The sequence below is a fragment of the Phascolarctos cinereus genome, unplaced genomic scaffold (genome assembly GCF_003287225.1).
Source record: "Phascolarctos cinereus isolate Bilbo 61053 unplaced genomic scaffold, phaCin_HiC Scaffold_1;HRSCAF=81, whole genome shotgun sequence".
NCBI lineage: Eukaryota > Metazoa > Chordata > Mammalia > Diprotodontia > Phascolarctidae > Phascolarctos > Phascolarctos cinereus.
In genome coordinates this window covers 204138895-204154107 of record NW_027555514.1, presented here as the reverse complement: position 1 = coordinate 204154107, position 15213 = coordinate 204138895, and the positions used below count along the sequence as shown (strand labels likewise).

The 15213-nt window shown below is 34.8% G+C and overlaps 1 protein-coding gene across 2 annotated transcripts in view; it reads left to right on the top strand.

The window, feature by feature from the left end:
- Positions 1–15213, top strand: part of CNTN1 (contactin 1) — a 272757-nt gene that overhangs the window by 136990 nt on the left and 120554 nt on the right. For both annotated transcript variants that reach the window (XM_020975799.2, XM_020975800.2), the window contains exons 9-10: positions 3102–3226; positions 6296–6413. In XM_020975799.2, the coding sequence (XP_020831458.1) occupies positions 3102–3226; positions 6296–6413 (243 nt within the window). The remainder of the gene's footprint in view (positions 1–3101; positions 3227–6295; positions 6414–15213) is intronic.

Genomic DNA, 15213 nt, shown 5'->3' with positions numbered 1-15213 from the left:
TTTAGTTGCCAAGGTAATTTTTCTAAAGTGTAAATATGACTTTATTGTGCCACGCTCCGTTCCTCTCACCATGAGCTCCAATGACTTGTTATTTCCTACAGGATGAAATACAAAATTATGTGATATTTAAAGCCCTTCATAAAATGTCTTATTCTTACCTTTCCAGTCTTTTCATACTTTATTTTTCTTTACTCATTCTATGTTACAGCTACACTGGCTTACTTGTAGTTCCACACACTCAACACTCCATGTCCCTTCTCTGTACTTTTGCAAAAAGCCGCATTTCATACCTGAAATTTTCTTCTCCTTCACTTCTGTCTCTTGGTTTCCCTGGCTTCCTTCAAGGCTCAGTTCAAAATTCACTTTCTGTAGGAAGGCTTCCCCAACCCCTCTCCCCACAGCTGCTATTACCCTTTCAAATTACCTTCTATCCATTCTGTATGTATTTTTTATGTATCTTGTTACTTACATATTGTCTCTCTTATTAAAATGTATGCTCCTTTAAAGCAAGTACTGTTTTTTGCCTTTCTTTCGATCCCTATTGGTTATCACAGTGCCTGGCACATAGTAAGCACTTTGTTAATGCTTGTTGACTGACTAACTAATAAAGCAATCTCCTAGATCACTTGTAGAATGATTGTGAATTGTGAATCACCAAGATGAATTCTGTGGGTTGCTTCTCAAGTACATCCTGCTTCTCACTCATGTAATGAGAACATCTTTGTCCTCCTGTTGAATTGCCTCAACTAATTTTCCCTTACTTCTAGCATTGGAGATTAAATAAAGTCAGACTTTTCATAATGCATTATTGAGTTTGAAGGCTCAATGCTCTTATGATACTAACTACTGCTACTTACTTACTTATAATGTCCTATTGGTGAATATAAAAATTGCATATATAGTCCAAGTTTTCAGTCATTGAGTCCCAGATTTTTACTTACAATATCATGCTAATAGGGCAGCGAGGTGGCCCAGTGAATTGAGTGTCAGGCTTGAAGTCAGGAAGACTAATTCTCCTGAGTTCAAATCTGGCCTCTGACACTTACTAGCTGTGCGACTCTGGACAAAACTGTTTGCCTCAGTTCCACATCTGTAAAATGAGCTGGAGAAGAAAATAGCAAACCACTCTGGTATCTTTGCCAAGAAAACCCCAAATGGGGTCATAAAGAGTCAGGCATAACTGAAACAACTGAAAAGCAACTTTAAATAAGCTGGAATTGCTTATCAGCAAGCATTTATTAGAGCTTACTATGTTCCAGATACTGTGCTAAGTATTGAGAATACAAATACAAGTAAAAGAAAGACAATCCTTGCCCTCAACAAAGGTATATTCTAATAACAGAAACCAACACAGAAAAAGAAGCTGAAAAGGGGTGTAATGAAGATAAAGTTAGCATTTCAAACTCAACATATCCAAAACTGAACACATTATCTTTCCCCTAAACTTTGTCCCTTTTCTCCCTATTACTGTCAAGGACACCACCTTCCTCCCAAGTGTCCAGTGTGCACAACTCAGGAGTCATCCTCAACTCTTCCCCTATTTCCCCCACTTATATCCAATCTGTGTACAGCCAAGGCTGGCTGATTTCACCTTTACAACATCTCTCAAATATATTTCCTTCTCTCCTCTCATGGTACCCTAGTATAGGCGCTTATTTCACATTTGGACTATTGCAATAGTTTGCCAGTGGGAAGATCATACTTAATTTGTAGATACCCAAGACAATCTCCATCCTTTTGTGTTTGATTCCTTGTACTCATTACATGGTCATCAGTTTCTTCCAATTTTAGTCATCCGTCTGCTGTCAAGTGCATTTGACATTATGTGGCTGTTTAATCCACATTTGTAAACAGCAAAAACAGTTCTGACTCTGATTATCCTGCTAGTGTATTCATGAATCAGGTTGTTAGGGCCTTTGTACCCATGGTCCTTTGTCTTTCCAAGAATAATGATTTTGTCCATCATTCCATCTTTTAACAGGTTTTCTATAGGCTCCTTTATTTAAATCTGCATGGTCAGTGGAGGTCTTTTGTTTTGCTTCTTTGGGCCCATAAATGAGAAGGTATTCTAGTCAAACTGAATTTTCCTAATTTGGGTTACCTGGTATACTATTCAATACCTTTCCTTTTTCTACCAATTGCCCATAAGCTAAATGTTTATTTATTTACTTATTTTTTATAGCAGTTGTTAAATATTTCTTTAGCTCAGGCCATCCTTTTAGTTCTCAATCCATCTGGATCATTCTGATAATTTCTGTCCTCCCACAATGTACTGTTCTTTTTTTTTTTTAACAAGACTCAAGAGGCTATTCACTCATAACAAATTAAGAGTATGCTTCCTCTTCATGCCAAATGGTATTTCAGAAATTAAAAATGACATTTCAACATTTAGTATAGGTTCAAAGTGCTACTCATGTTTTTCAGCCCAATCACATGCTTTATGAGGAGGGGGACAAGCAGGAGTGTGGTTGATCATGGGAGGGGAAAGGAGAAGAAAAAATCTCAGAAGAAATCTTCTACATAGAGCTCTTATGAGGTGTGGGTGTGTGAGCTAGTATCTTTCAAATATCTTTCAAGAATAACCATACCAATTCCCACCTCTCTGCTACTGGCTTATAAATTTATTTTCTCTTTCTGGATTCAAAGGTAGTGTAATGGAATGTCCACAGTGTTCTCCATAAATAACCAAAATGGCAAAAACTTTCTCTAATTAAATTGGCACTCACCCTGAAATGAGCATGCAAACATTTTACTGCAAGGAATCACTGTCATTCTGAGAAGGTCTCCAAAACCTTTGTGATCCTGGGGAGGTATAGTGGTCTTCAAGATCCCTTGGTTTTAGCCACATGGGACTACAGTCCATTGAAGGGGAGGAAAAGTGTGATGAAATATGGTTACTTTGTAGTATAATATGTAACATAGCTTTATTATGCCTAACCCAGGACAGTGCAATTCTAGTCACCTGTGAATTTTGTTTTATTCCAATGAAAATAATATTTGTCTATATCCTTAAAGTGAAAAAAATGGTTTAAAATGACAAAAAATGTTGCTTAATGATAGCTATTACATTTCATATTTATGATATTGTCTTTATTCTTTAGCATTTCCTGAATGGGTAGAACATATCAATGACACAGAGGCAGATATAGGCAGTGATCTATACTGGCCTTGTGTGGCTACTGGCAAACCTATCCCTACAATCAGATGGTTGAAAAATGGATATGCGGTAGGTCACACATATTTTTGTTACTTTTAAAAAATTGTTCATGTAGTTTCAGATTAGGCCCTAAATTGTGTAAATAAATGTAAAAACAAGAAACCAGAGATAGAGTGTAATATATCTTCTTTATGACTAACTTAAACTAGTTCTAGTCATCTTACCCCCCTCTTTCTTCTATTTTTTAATCTTTTTTTAATAATTAATTTATTTTTAGTTTTCAACATTCACTTTCATAATATTTTGAATTTCAAATTTTCTCCCCTTCGTTCTCCTCTCCCTCTCCCTCCAGGGCGGTGTGCAATTTGGTATAGTTTCTACTTATACATTCATATTAAGCATATTTTCCCATAAGTCATGATATAAAGAACAATTAGAACTAATGGGAGGAACCATGAGAATGAAGCAATAAAACAAAAAACAAAGGAAAAGGAGAGCAAATAGTATATTTCCATCTGCATTCAGCCTCTGTAGATCTTTCTCTGGATGTGGATAGCATTTTCCATTGTATACCTTTTGGAGTTGACTTAGATCCTTGCATTGTTGAGAAAAGCCAATTCTATCAAAGTCAGTCATCACAAAGTGTGGCTGTTACTGTGTCCAGTGTTCTCCTGGTTCTGCTCGTTTCACTCAGCATCAGTTCATATAGGTCTTTCCAGGTTTTTCCAAAGTCTGCCTGCTCATCATTTCTTACAGCATAATAGTGTTCCATTACATTTATATACTACAACTTGTTCAGCCGTTCCCCAACTGATGAGCATCCCCTCAATTTCCAATTCTTTGCCACCCCAAAAAGAGTTGCTATAAATATTTTTGTACATGTGGGTCCTTTTTCCATTTTTATGATCTCTTTGGGCTACAGGTCTAGAGGTAGTATTGTTGGGTCAAAGGGTATGAACAATTTTATAGCCCTTTCAGCAAAGTTCCAAATTGCTCTCCAGAATGGTTGGATCATTTCACAACTCCATCAGCGATGCATTAGTGTTTCAATTTTCCCAACATCTATCATTGTCCTGTTTTGTCTTGTTAGCCAATCTGATTGGTGTGATGTGCTACCTCAGAGTTGTTATGGTTTGTATTTCTCTAATCAGTAGTAATTTAGAACATTTTTTTCATATGACTTTAGTTTCTTCCTCTGAAAACTGCCTGTTGCTTTGTTTCCATATCCTTTGACCATTTATCGATTGGGTAATGACTTTTATTTTTATAAGTTTGACTCAATTTTCTACATATTTTAGAAATGAGAAGTAATCTCTTTACTAAATAAATATGCACCAAGTGGTATAGCATCCAAATTCTTAAAGGAGAAGTTAAGGGAGATACAGGAAGAAATTGACACAAAAACTGTACTAGTGGGGGACTTTAACTTCTCCCTCTCAGAACTAGATAAATCTAACCACAAAATAAATAAGAAAGAAGTTAAAGAGATAATAGAATTTAGAAAAGTTAAATATGGTTAACCTCTCAAGAAAACTGAATGGGAACAAAAAGGAATATACCTTTTTCTCAGAAGTACAAGGCAATTACACAAAAATTGACCATGTACTAGGACATAAAAACCTCACAATCCAATGCAGAAAAGCAGAAATATTAAATACAATCTTTTCAGATCATGATGCAATAAAAATTAAATGTAATAAAAGACCATGGAAAGGTAGACTACAAATTAATTGGAAACTAATCTAATCCTCAAGAATGAATGGATCAAACAACAAATCATAGAAACAATCAATAACTTCATCCAAGAGAATGACAGTAATGAGACAACATACCAAAACTCATGGGATGCAGCAAAATTGATCCTTAGGGGAAGTTTTATATTTCTAAATGCTTACATGAATAAAATAGAGAAAGAAGAGATCAATGTATTGAGCTAGGAAAAGAACAAATTAAAAATCCCCAATTGAGCACCAAATTAGAAATCAAAAGGGAGATTAATAAAATTGATAGTAATAAGACTATTGAACAAGTAAATAAAACTAAGAGCTAGTTTTATGAAAACAAACAACAAAATAGATAAACTTTGGTCAATTTGATTAAAAAAAGAAAGAAGAAAATCAAATTACTAACATCAAAAAATGAAAAGGATGAATTCACCACCAATAAAGGGGTAATCAAAACAATAACTAGGAGCTATTTTGCTCAGCTGTATGCCAACAAATTTGACAATCTTAGTGAAATGGATGAATATTTTAAAAAATATAAATTGCCCAGATTAACGGAAGAGGAAATAAAATACTTAAACAATCCCATTTCAAAAAAAGAAATTGAATAAGCCATCAATGAACTCCCTAAGAAAAAATCTCTAGGGCCAGATGGATTTACAAGTGACTTCTATCAGACATTGAAAGAGCAACAAATTCCAATACTATATAAATTATTTGGTAAAATAGGTGGAGTGCTGCTAAATTCATTTTATGATACATATATGGTACAGATAATTCCTCTTTTTTTCTCTCCTTTTTCCTCTGTTTTACTTTCCCTTTCTTCCTATTCATCCATTTCTGCCACCTGATATTTCCCCTTATTTCTTGCCAGTTTTCCTGACCCCACAGAAATAATGATATGAGGGAAACTCTTACTAGTAATATACTTAGACTTGGAGAGAGGTTCCAGCAATGGGAGCCTCTACTACCTTTCAATTGTAACCTTTCAGCTGGGCCAAAGAGGGCAAATGGCATACTTAGAGTTCATTAGGAAGAATAGGGCAAGAGTAAGGCCATGGTAAGTGGGTCTTACTTCCCCATGACATAAATATCCTATCCACTTTGAGTTATCTAATAGGAAAGATAGTGTAAATAATAATAATAATTATTATAAATAGTTCAGATGTACATAATTCTCTACATTTTACAAAATGCTTCTTTCACAAAACTCTCATGAAGTAAATCATGTAGTTATCATCCCCATTTAACAGAAAAGTCATGTGCCTCCATCACCCAGGTTGCTGAGGTCTTCAGTCTGAAATTTCAAGTGTTCATCCTATTATTTCATGTGCAGGAATTACTGAGTCCAAGCCTGTGTAAAATGGTTTTTATAAAATATTACCAAGAATATTTCTTTTACCTTTTTTTGAAGTACCATAAAGGTGAACTGAGACTGTATGGGCTGACCTTTGATAATGCTGGAATGTACCAATGCATAGCTGAAAATGCCCATGGAGCAATATATGCGAATGCTGAGCTCAAGATTCTGGGTAAATATAATTTCAAATTTTTATTTTAACTTGTAACCAGAAGAGTCTAGGTCCAAATGATCTGCTCATCACTTTTATGCATGTTCATATAGTGGTATTTATGGTTTGACCAATCATATGTTCACTGTGATTCCACGTGTTATTCCACAATCCTTATTTCACATTTCCAAATGTTAAAATCAGGCCATTGCCAAAAGATTGATCATCAGATGATGAATAATAGCAACAGATACTCATAAAGAACACTTCTTTTGGTATAATTGGGATTATGATCTTCATCAGTAGAGAGAGAACAACAAACAAGTAAAGTCAACAAGCATTTATTAAGCGTGTACTATCTACCAGGCATTGCACTAAGCACTAGGGAAACAAAGAAAGGCAAATGCAGTTGCCCTGAAAGAGATCACATTTTAATGGAGAGACAACATGTAAACAGTTATGTACTTACAAGGTATTCACAGGATAAGTTGGAGGTTATCTCAGAGGGAAGGCACTAGCACTAAGGGGGACAGAGAAAGCTTCTTGCAGAAAGTGCATTTTTGGTGAGATTTGAGGAAGCCAGGAGGTAGAGCCAAGGAGAGAGAGTGTTCTAGACATGATACCCACTGAACAGACATGTATTTTGTGCTAGGAACAGCAAAGTGGTCAATGTTTCTGGATCATAGAATATGGGAAGGGGAGTAAAACACAAGAACACTGAAAAAGTAGGAAGGGAATGAGATGTGAAGGGCATTAAACAAACAACAGAGGCTTTTAAATTTGATCCTGGAGATAATAGAGAGCCACTCGAATTTATTGAATGGGGTGATATGGTAACATGATTAGACTTGTACTTTTGGAAGATCATTTTGTCAGCTGATTGCAGTATGGACTGGAGTAGGGAAAGATCAAGCAGAGAGACCAACAAGAAAGCTATTGCAATGGTCCAAGTATAAAGTGATGAAGGTTTGCACCAAGATGTGACAGCGTAAGAGGAAAGGAAGGTATGTGCTTAAGAGATATTACAAAAGTAGAATAAACAGAACTTGTCAACATATTAAATGTGAGGAGTAAAAGAGCAAGAGGAGTTGAGGATGATACCTAGATTGTGAGTTTGGATGACTAGGAGCATAGTGGTACCTCCTATGCTAAAAGTAAAGTTTAGGAGAGGGGATAGTTTTAGGAGAAAGATAAGTTCACTTCTGAACATGCTGAGTTTAAGATATCTTGGGATATCCAGTTCAAGATGTCCAAAAGGCAGTTTGGAGGTGTGAGACTGGAGAGAGGATAGAGATGGATAAATATTTCTTGAAAATCATCTGCACAGAGAAGGAAATTGAATCCATGGGAGCTGATAAGAAAACAAGTGATATAGTATGTCTGGAGAAGAGAAAAAGGTCAAAGGCAAAGCCTTCAGTGGGTGTGACCTGAATGGTTAATTATTATCCTTTGTGCTCAGAGAGGACCAACATGACATCATTATGTCAAGATGAAGGTTCAGTTTGTCTGACCATGGCTAATCAGACCAATATGAACTTAGAAGCATCCACCACAAGTTTGGTACAAACATTTTGAGTGGAGATGTCTTCAAATTTGCTTGTTTTACATTTCTTCTGAGCTACTGGGATTCTCCTTCACAGTTCCTTCTTTGATGCAGTAATGCCATGTGTCTCCTGTGACACATGCCAGTGTCTCCTATATCTCAAATCAATGCCAAACTTCTTCACAGAAACCTTGAGAATGTCCTTATATTGCTACTTCTGACTTCCATTCCATGTGAGTACTTGCCTCATGTGAGGTCTCTGTGAAACAGTCTTTTTGTACATTTGGCATTCAAAAAATGTGGCCAACTCATCAGAATTGTGCCCTCTGCAGTAGCGTTTGAATGCTTGGCAGTTCAACCCAAGACAGGACCTCAGTGTCCAGTATCTTATCTTGCTAGGTGATCTTCAGAATCTTCCTAAGACAATTCAAATGGAAGCTATTCAATTTCCTGGCATGGCACTGGTCTGCTCTCCAGATTTCATAAGCATACAGCAACGGTTCTATACAGCTTCTTCTGTAGGCAGCCGAATACCTCTTTTCTCCCACACTTTCCTTTGGAGGCTTCCAAACATTGAGCTAGCTCTACAACTGTTGCATCAACCTCATCATCTATGTGTACATCCTTGGAAAGTATACTGCCAAGGTAAATAAACTTATCCACAACATTCAAAACTTCTTCATTTGTTATAATTGATAGTTCCACATAGGGATGACACAGTGCTGGCTGGTAAAGAACCTTAGTTTTCTTGGTATTAATTGTCAGGCTAAAATTAGCACAAGTGGCAGGTAATCAATCCATACTTTATTACATCTCAGCTTCAGAGGCTCATCTTTGAACAAAAAGTCACACACCAACTCTTCTTCCACTTTAGTCTTGGCTTGTAGCTTTTCAAGTTAATTTGCCATCAGTGCAGTAGCTGACCTTGATGCTATTTTCATCCTCGTTGAAGGTGTCTGACAACATCACTGAAAACATCATGCTAAAAAGCATGGGAGCAACCACATAGCCCTGCTTCACTCCATTAGTACTGGAACAGCATGAAGGCATCATCTATTATCTAGAACCCATGCAAACATGCCATCATGGAACAGATATGACAATACTGATGAAGTTCTCTGGGCAAGCAAATTATGCCACGCCCTCAACGTCCTTGGTCAGATCTACTAACACAGTATACAGACTTCTGTTCTACTCCTGGTATTTCTCCTAGAGTTGTCTAGAGCAGCAAGCATCTTATCAATAGTTCCTCAGCCCTTTCTGTAGCCACACTGGCTTTCGGTAGGTGACCATTTTCCAGGTGAAGGATCAGCCTATTAAGGAGGACTCTGGCAAGAATCTTACTGGCAATAACTAAGAGAGAGACACCCCCCACACCTGTGATTGTCACAGGACAACCTATTTCCTTTTCCTTTATAGAGATGGATAATGGAGACATCCTTGAACTCCTGGGGATAACCTTCTCTTGCCATAAAACCCAGAAGATTTCAGTTAATTTTTGTATGAGCAGCCCCTGTCTTGTAAATCTCAGCTGGAATAAAATCAGCACCAGGCAGTTTGCCACATGAGAGGAGCCTGATGGCTTTCAAATCTTCTTCTTCAGTTGGACGGTCAGCTAGAGAGGGATTAACTTCAATCTGAGGTAAACAGTCTTACTGATCTGTTGAGAATGCTGTGGAAGTATTCAACCCATTTCTCCTGGATCATATCCATATGATTAGTGTGGCTCTGAGTAGCTGAGATGCACAACAGGTCTTAGGCCCATATATAGCCCTATAATCAGTGACCTGATTAGACATCTAGTGAAGGAGACTGAAGCAGCAGGAGAATCAGGAGAGAGAAGTTTCCCCAAAAAACCTGGAGAGAAGAGATTATCAAGGAGAAATTGCCTAGAGTTCAAGAGGGATAAGAACTGAGAAAAGGCCAATAGATTAAACAATTAAGAAATTATTGGTAGCTGTGGAATGTCAGTTGAATGATGAGATCAGAATTCAAACTTTAGAGAGTTTATAAGAGAGTAAAAGGAGAAACAGAGGCACAATTGTAGATGATTTTCACAAGGAGTTTAGCCCCAAAGAAAGGAAATACAGGATGATAGCAAGCAGGAGTGGATGAATGAAATGAGGCAAACTGATGGAATTGTGAATCTCTGAAGCATTAAAAATAGAAGACTCATAAAGTTCACAATAAAATCACGCACTTTGAATTTGATTGCATTTTTTGAAAGATCAAGAATGGAGACAAAAATAGGTCCTTAAAATGTTTTTATGTTGGTGGAAAATTCTAGCTAATGATATCAGAATTTGCTGGTTTATTCCTAGCTACAAAAAAAAAAAAAAAGAAAAAATTGGGGAAGACTAAGCTTAAAACTACTCTGAAAGATTTGGAACACCCTAACCTTGGTCAAGAGATAAACTTGTGTGTGAAATTTAACAAAGAGGTAAACTTAGGCAACTCTCTGTGCAAGATTGAAGTTTATTAATAAGATGCCTAACTTATTAATAAAAAATGGGTGGGCAATGCCTCTGCCTCTGGCCAAAGACCCTGAATTAAAGATACAACTCATTTTCATAAACATAGAACAAATAATAGAACAGAAATTATATCATTGGCTAGCATCATAAGGATGAGGGATTATTATTGGTAACCAACATCAAAGAAAGTGAGCACAGCCCACACATGGGACAGAGACAACTCTCTCTATTTCTAAGGAATGCTTTTGTGAGTTTTATTGATCCCACATGCATCCTGAAATTACTGATAGGGACTCATGTATGTAGACTCACTGGCTTCTGGAGATTAAAGACGGGACAAGGTCAGTTAGTTCTGCAGGATAACTTTTCAAGGAGAACACAAAAACCTTGTAAGAAATGCTGAGATAATGTTTAATGAGAGTATTGAGAGTGGAGTTTTTCTTTAACTAATAGTGATTATGGAAAAAGCTTAAATATCTGTCTTCAAAGAGAAAACTGAATTTTTGCACACATGGGCTTCTTCACACAGAGACAGAGAAAAGACTTTAGATTTGTTACAGAATATGGATACAGAATAAAATCACTTAGAGAGTAACATAAAATATGAAATACAGGACCAAGAATTAATTCTCTGCAAACAAAAAGTATTACAGGGGAATTTTTGCATCAGGTTTCCAAAAGACTATTGTCTCTAAGAATAAAAGATCTGATGATAATTATGAAGTATACAATATGTAAGATTTTTGAAGCATTTAAGTTAAATCTATTTTAATGTAAGTAGTATTTTTTTCCAATTACATATAAAGACAATTTTCAACATTCATTTTTTATAAGATTTTGAACTCCAAAATTTTCTCCCTCCCTCTTTGCCTAAGATGGGAATTATAGATAATGCATGTGCAATATAGATATAGATAATACATGTCCAATTACATAAAATGTATTTCTACGTTAGTCATTTTATGAAGAAACAAACAGAACAAAAGAAAAAAAATGAGGAAAAACAAAGTGAAAATAAGTGTACTTCAATATGCATTCGGATTGCATCAGTTCTTGCTTTCTTTTTTTTTGTAAATATTATTTTATTTTTTCAATTATATGTAAAAATAGTTTTTGTTATTCATTTTTATAAGATTTTGAGTTCCAAATTTTTCTCCCTCCTCATCTTCCTCCTTCCCCAAGACAACAAGCAATCTGATATAGGTTATACATGTGAAATCATGTTAAACATATTTCCATATTAGTGACATTGTGAAAGAAGTAACAGAACAAAAGGGGAAAACCATGAAAAACAAAAAACTAAAAGAAAAATGAAAATAGTATTCATAAATCTGCATTCAGATTCCGTAGTTTTTCCTCTGGATGCAGATTGCAGTTTCCATCATGAGTCTTTTGGATTGTCTTTGATCATTGTATTGCTGAGAAGAGCTAAGTCTACCTTAGTTGATCATCGCACAATGTTGTTGTTACTATGTACAATATTTTCTTGTTCTGCTCACTTCACTCAGCATTGGTTCATGTAAGTCTTTCCAGGTTTTTCTGAAATCTGCCTGCTCATCATTTCTTATGACAAAATAGTATTCCATTACATTCATGTACACAACTTGTTCAGCCATTCCCCAGTTGATGGACATTCCCTCAATTTCCAATTCTTTGCTACCACAAAAAGAGCTGCTATAAATATTTTTGTATATGTAGGTCCTTTTCCCTTTTTTATGATCTCTTTGGGATACAGACTTAATAGTGATATTGCTGGATCAAAGGGTGTGCACGGTATGATTGCCCTTTGGGCATAAGTTCCAAATTTCTCTCCAGAATAGTTGAATCCATTCATAATTCCACTAACAAAGCATTAGTGTTCAAATTTTCCCACATCTCCAACATTTATCATTTTTCTTTTCTGTCATATTAACCAATCTAATAGGTATAAGGTGGTGTCTCAGAGTTGTTTTAATTTGAATTTCTCTAATCAATAGTGATTTACAGCATTTTTTCATATCTGTAGATAGCTTTGATTTCTTCATCTGAAAACTGCCTGTTCATATCCTCTGACTAGTTGTTAATTGTGGAATAGTGTATATTCTTATAAATTTGACTCAGTTCTCTATATAGTTGAGAAATGAGGCTTTTATCAGAGATACTTGCTGTAAAAATTGTTTCCCAACTTTCTGCTTTCCTTCTAATTTTGTCGCATTGGTTTTGTTCAATATAATAAAAATCATCCATTTTTCATTTTGTAATGCACTCTATGAATTTATGTTCTTAAATTCTTCCCTTCTCCATAGATCTGACAGATAAATTATTGCTTACTTTCCCAATTTTCTTATGGTATCAACCTTCTGCCATACTATTTTATAGTTTTCTGAGTAGTTTTTGTCAAATAGTGAGTTCTTATCATAGTAACTGGATATACTGTTTATCAAACAGCAGATTACTATAGTAATTTACAATGTGTCTTGTATACCTAATCTATTCCACTGATCCACCATTCTATTCTTAGCTAGTAACAAATAGTTTTGATGATTGAATCTTTATAATATAATTTTAAATCTGGTACTGCCATGTCACCTTCCTTTGCATTTTTTTCATTAATTCTCTTGATATTCTTGACCTTTTGCCATTATTTTGTCTAGCTCCATAAAATAATTTTTTGGTAGTTTTATTGGTATGGCATTGAATAAGTAAATTAATTTAGGTAGAATTGTCACTTTTGTCATATTACCTTGGCTTACCCCTGAGCAATTGCTATTTTCCCAATTATTTAGAAATGACTATTTGTGTGAAAAGTGTTTTATAATTGTGTTGATACAGTTCCTCGGCTTGTCTTGCCAGGTAGACTCCCAAGTATTTTATATTGGCTATAGTTATTTTAAATGGAATTTATCTTTCTATCTCTTGCTGCTGGGCTTTGCTGGCAATATATAAAAATGCTGATGATTTATGTGGGCTTGTTTTATATTCTGGTAAACCTGTTAATTATTTGCTAAAGTTCTTAATTATTTCAAGTAGTTTTTTCAGTTAATTCATTAAGCTTCTCTAAGTATACCATTATATCATCTACAAAGAGTGATAATTTTGTTTCCTCATTGCCTATTCTAATTTCTTCTATTTCTTTTTCCTCTCTTATTGCTAAAGCTAACATTTCTAGTATAATATTGAATACTAGTGGTGATAATAGGTATCCTTACTTCACCCCTGATCTTATTAGGAAGGCTTCTAGCTTATCTCCATTACAGATAATGTTTGCTGATAGCTTTAGATTTCATATGACTTATCATATTAAGGAAAGCTCCATTTATTCCTATGTTCTCTAGTGTTTTTAATGGGAATGGGGGCTGTATTTTTTCAAAAGCTTTTTCTGTATCTATTAAGATAATCATATGATTTATTAGTTTTGTTATTGATGTGGTAAATTGTACTGATAGTTTTCCTAGTATTGAACCAGCCCTGCATTTCTGGTATAACTCCCACCTAGTCATAATGTATCATTCTTCTGATAAAGTGCTATAGTTTCCTTGGTTATATTTTATTTAAAATGTTTGCATCAATATTCATTAGGGAAATTGGTCTATAGTTTTCTTTTTCTGTTTTCGCTCTTCTAGGTTTAGATATCAGCACCATATTTCTGTCATAAAATGAATTTGGTAGAATTCCCTCTTTGCTTATTTTTCAAAATACTTTTTATAGTATTGGGATTAATTGTTCTTTAAAGGTTTGGTAGAATTCACTTGTAAATTCATCTGTCCCTGGGGATTGTTTTCTTATGGAGTTCATTGATGACTCGTTCAATTTCTTTTTTCTAAAATCAGGTTACTTAAGTATTCTATTTCTTCTTCCATTTATCTGGGCAATTTATATTTTTGTAAATATTCATCCATTTCACTTAGATCATCTAATATGTTGGCATAGATAGGCAAAATAGATACTAATTATTGCTTTCATTTCCTCTTCATTGGTTATGAATTCACCCTCTTAATTTTTGATACTGGTTATTTGGTTATACTCTTTTTTTTTCACATCAAATCAACCCAAGGTTCATGGTTTTTTTTAAAATAAAACCAGCACTTAGTTTTATGTATTAGTTTAATAGTTTTCTTACTATCAATTTTATTAATCTCTCTTCTGATTTTTAGGATTTCCAATTTGTTGCTCAGTTGGGGATTTTTAGTTAATTTTTTTCTATCTTTTTTAGTTGGCATGCCTAATTTATTGATCAGCTCTTTCTATGTTTTATTGATTTAGTAACATAATATTTCCCTTAATTACTGCTTTGGCTTCATCTCATAAATTTTGGTGTGTTTTCTCATCATTATAACTCTTTGATAAAATTATTGATTGTTTCTGTGATTTGTTGTTTGACCCACTCATTTCTTAAGATTAGACTATTTAGTTTCCAATTAATTTTTAATCTATCTTTCCATGGTCCTTTATTACATGTAATTTTTATAGCATAATATGAAAAAGATGCATTTAATATTTCTTCCTTTCTGCATTTGATTGCAAAGTTTTTATGCCATAATACATACTCATTTTTTTGTGTAGATGCCATATATGACTGAGAAAAGGTATATTCCTTTCTACCTCTATTCAGTTTTCTCCAGAGTTCCATCATATCTAACATTTCTAAAATTCTATTCACCTCCTTAACTTCTTTCTTGTTTGTTTTGTGGTTAGATTTATCTGGTTCTGAGAGGGGAAGGTTGAGGTCCCCTACTAGTATAATTTTACTGTTTCCTCTTGTAATGTTTTTAACTTCTGCTTTAGAAATTTGGATAGTATGCCATTTGGTGCACATATGTGTAGT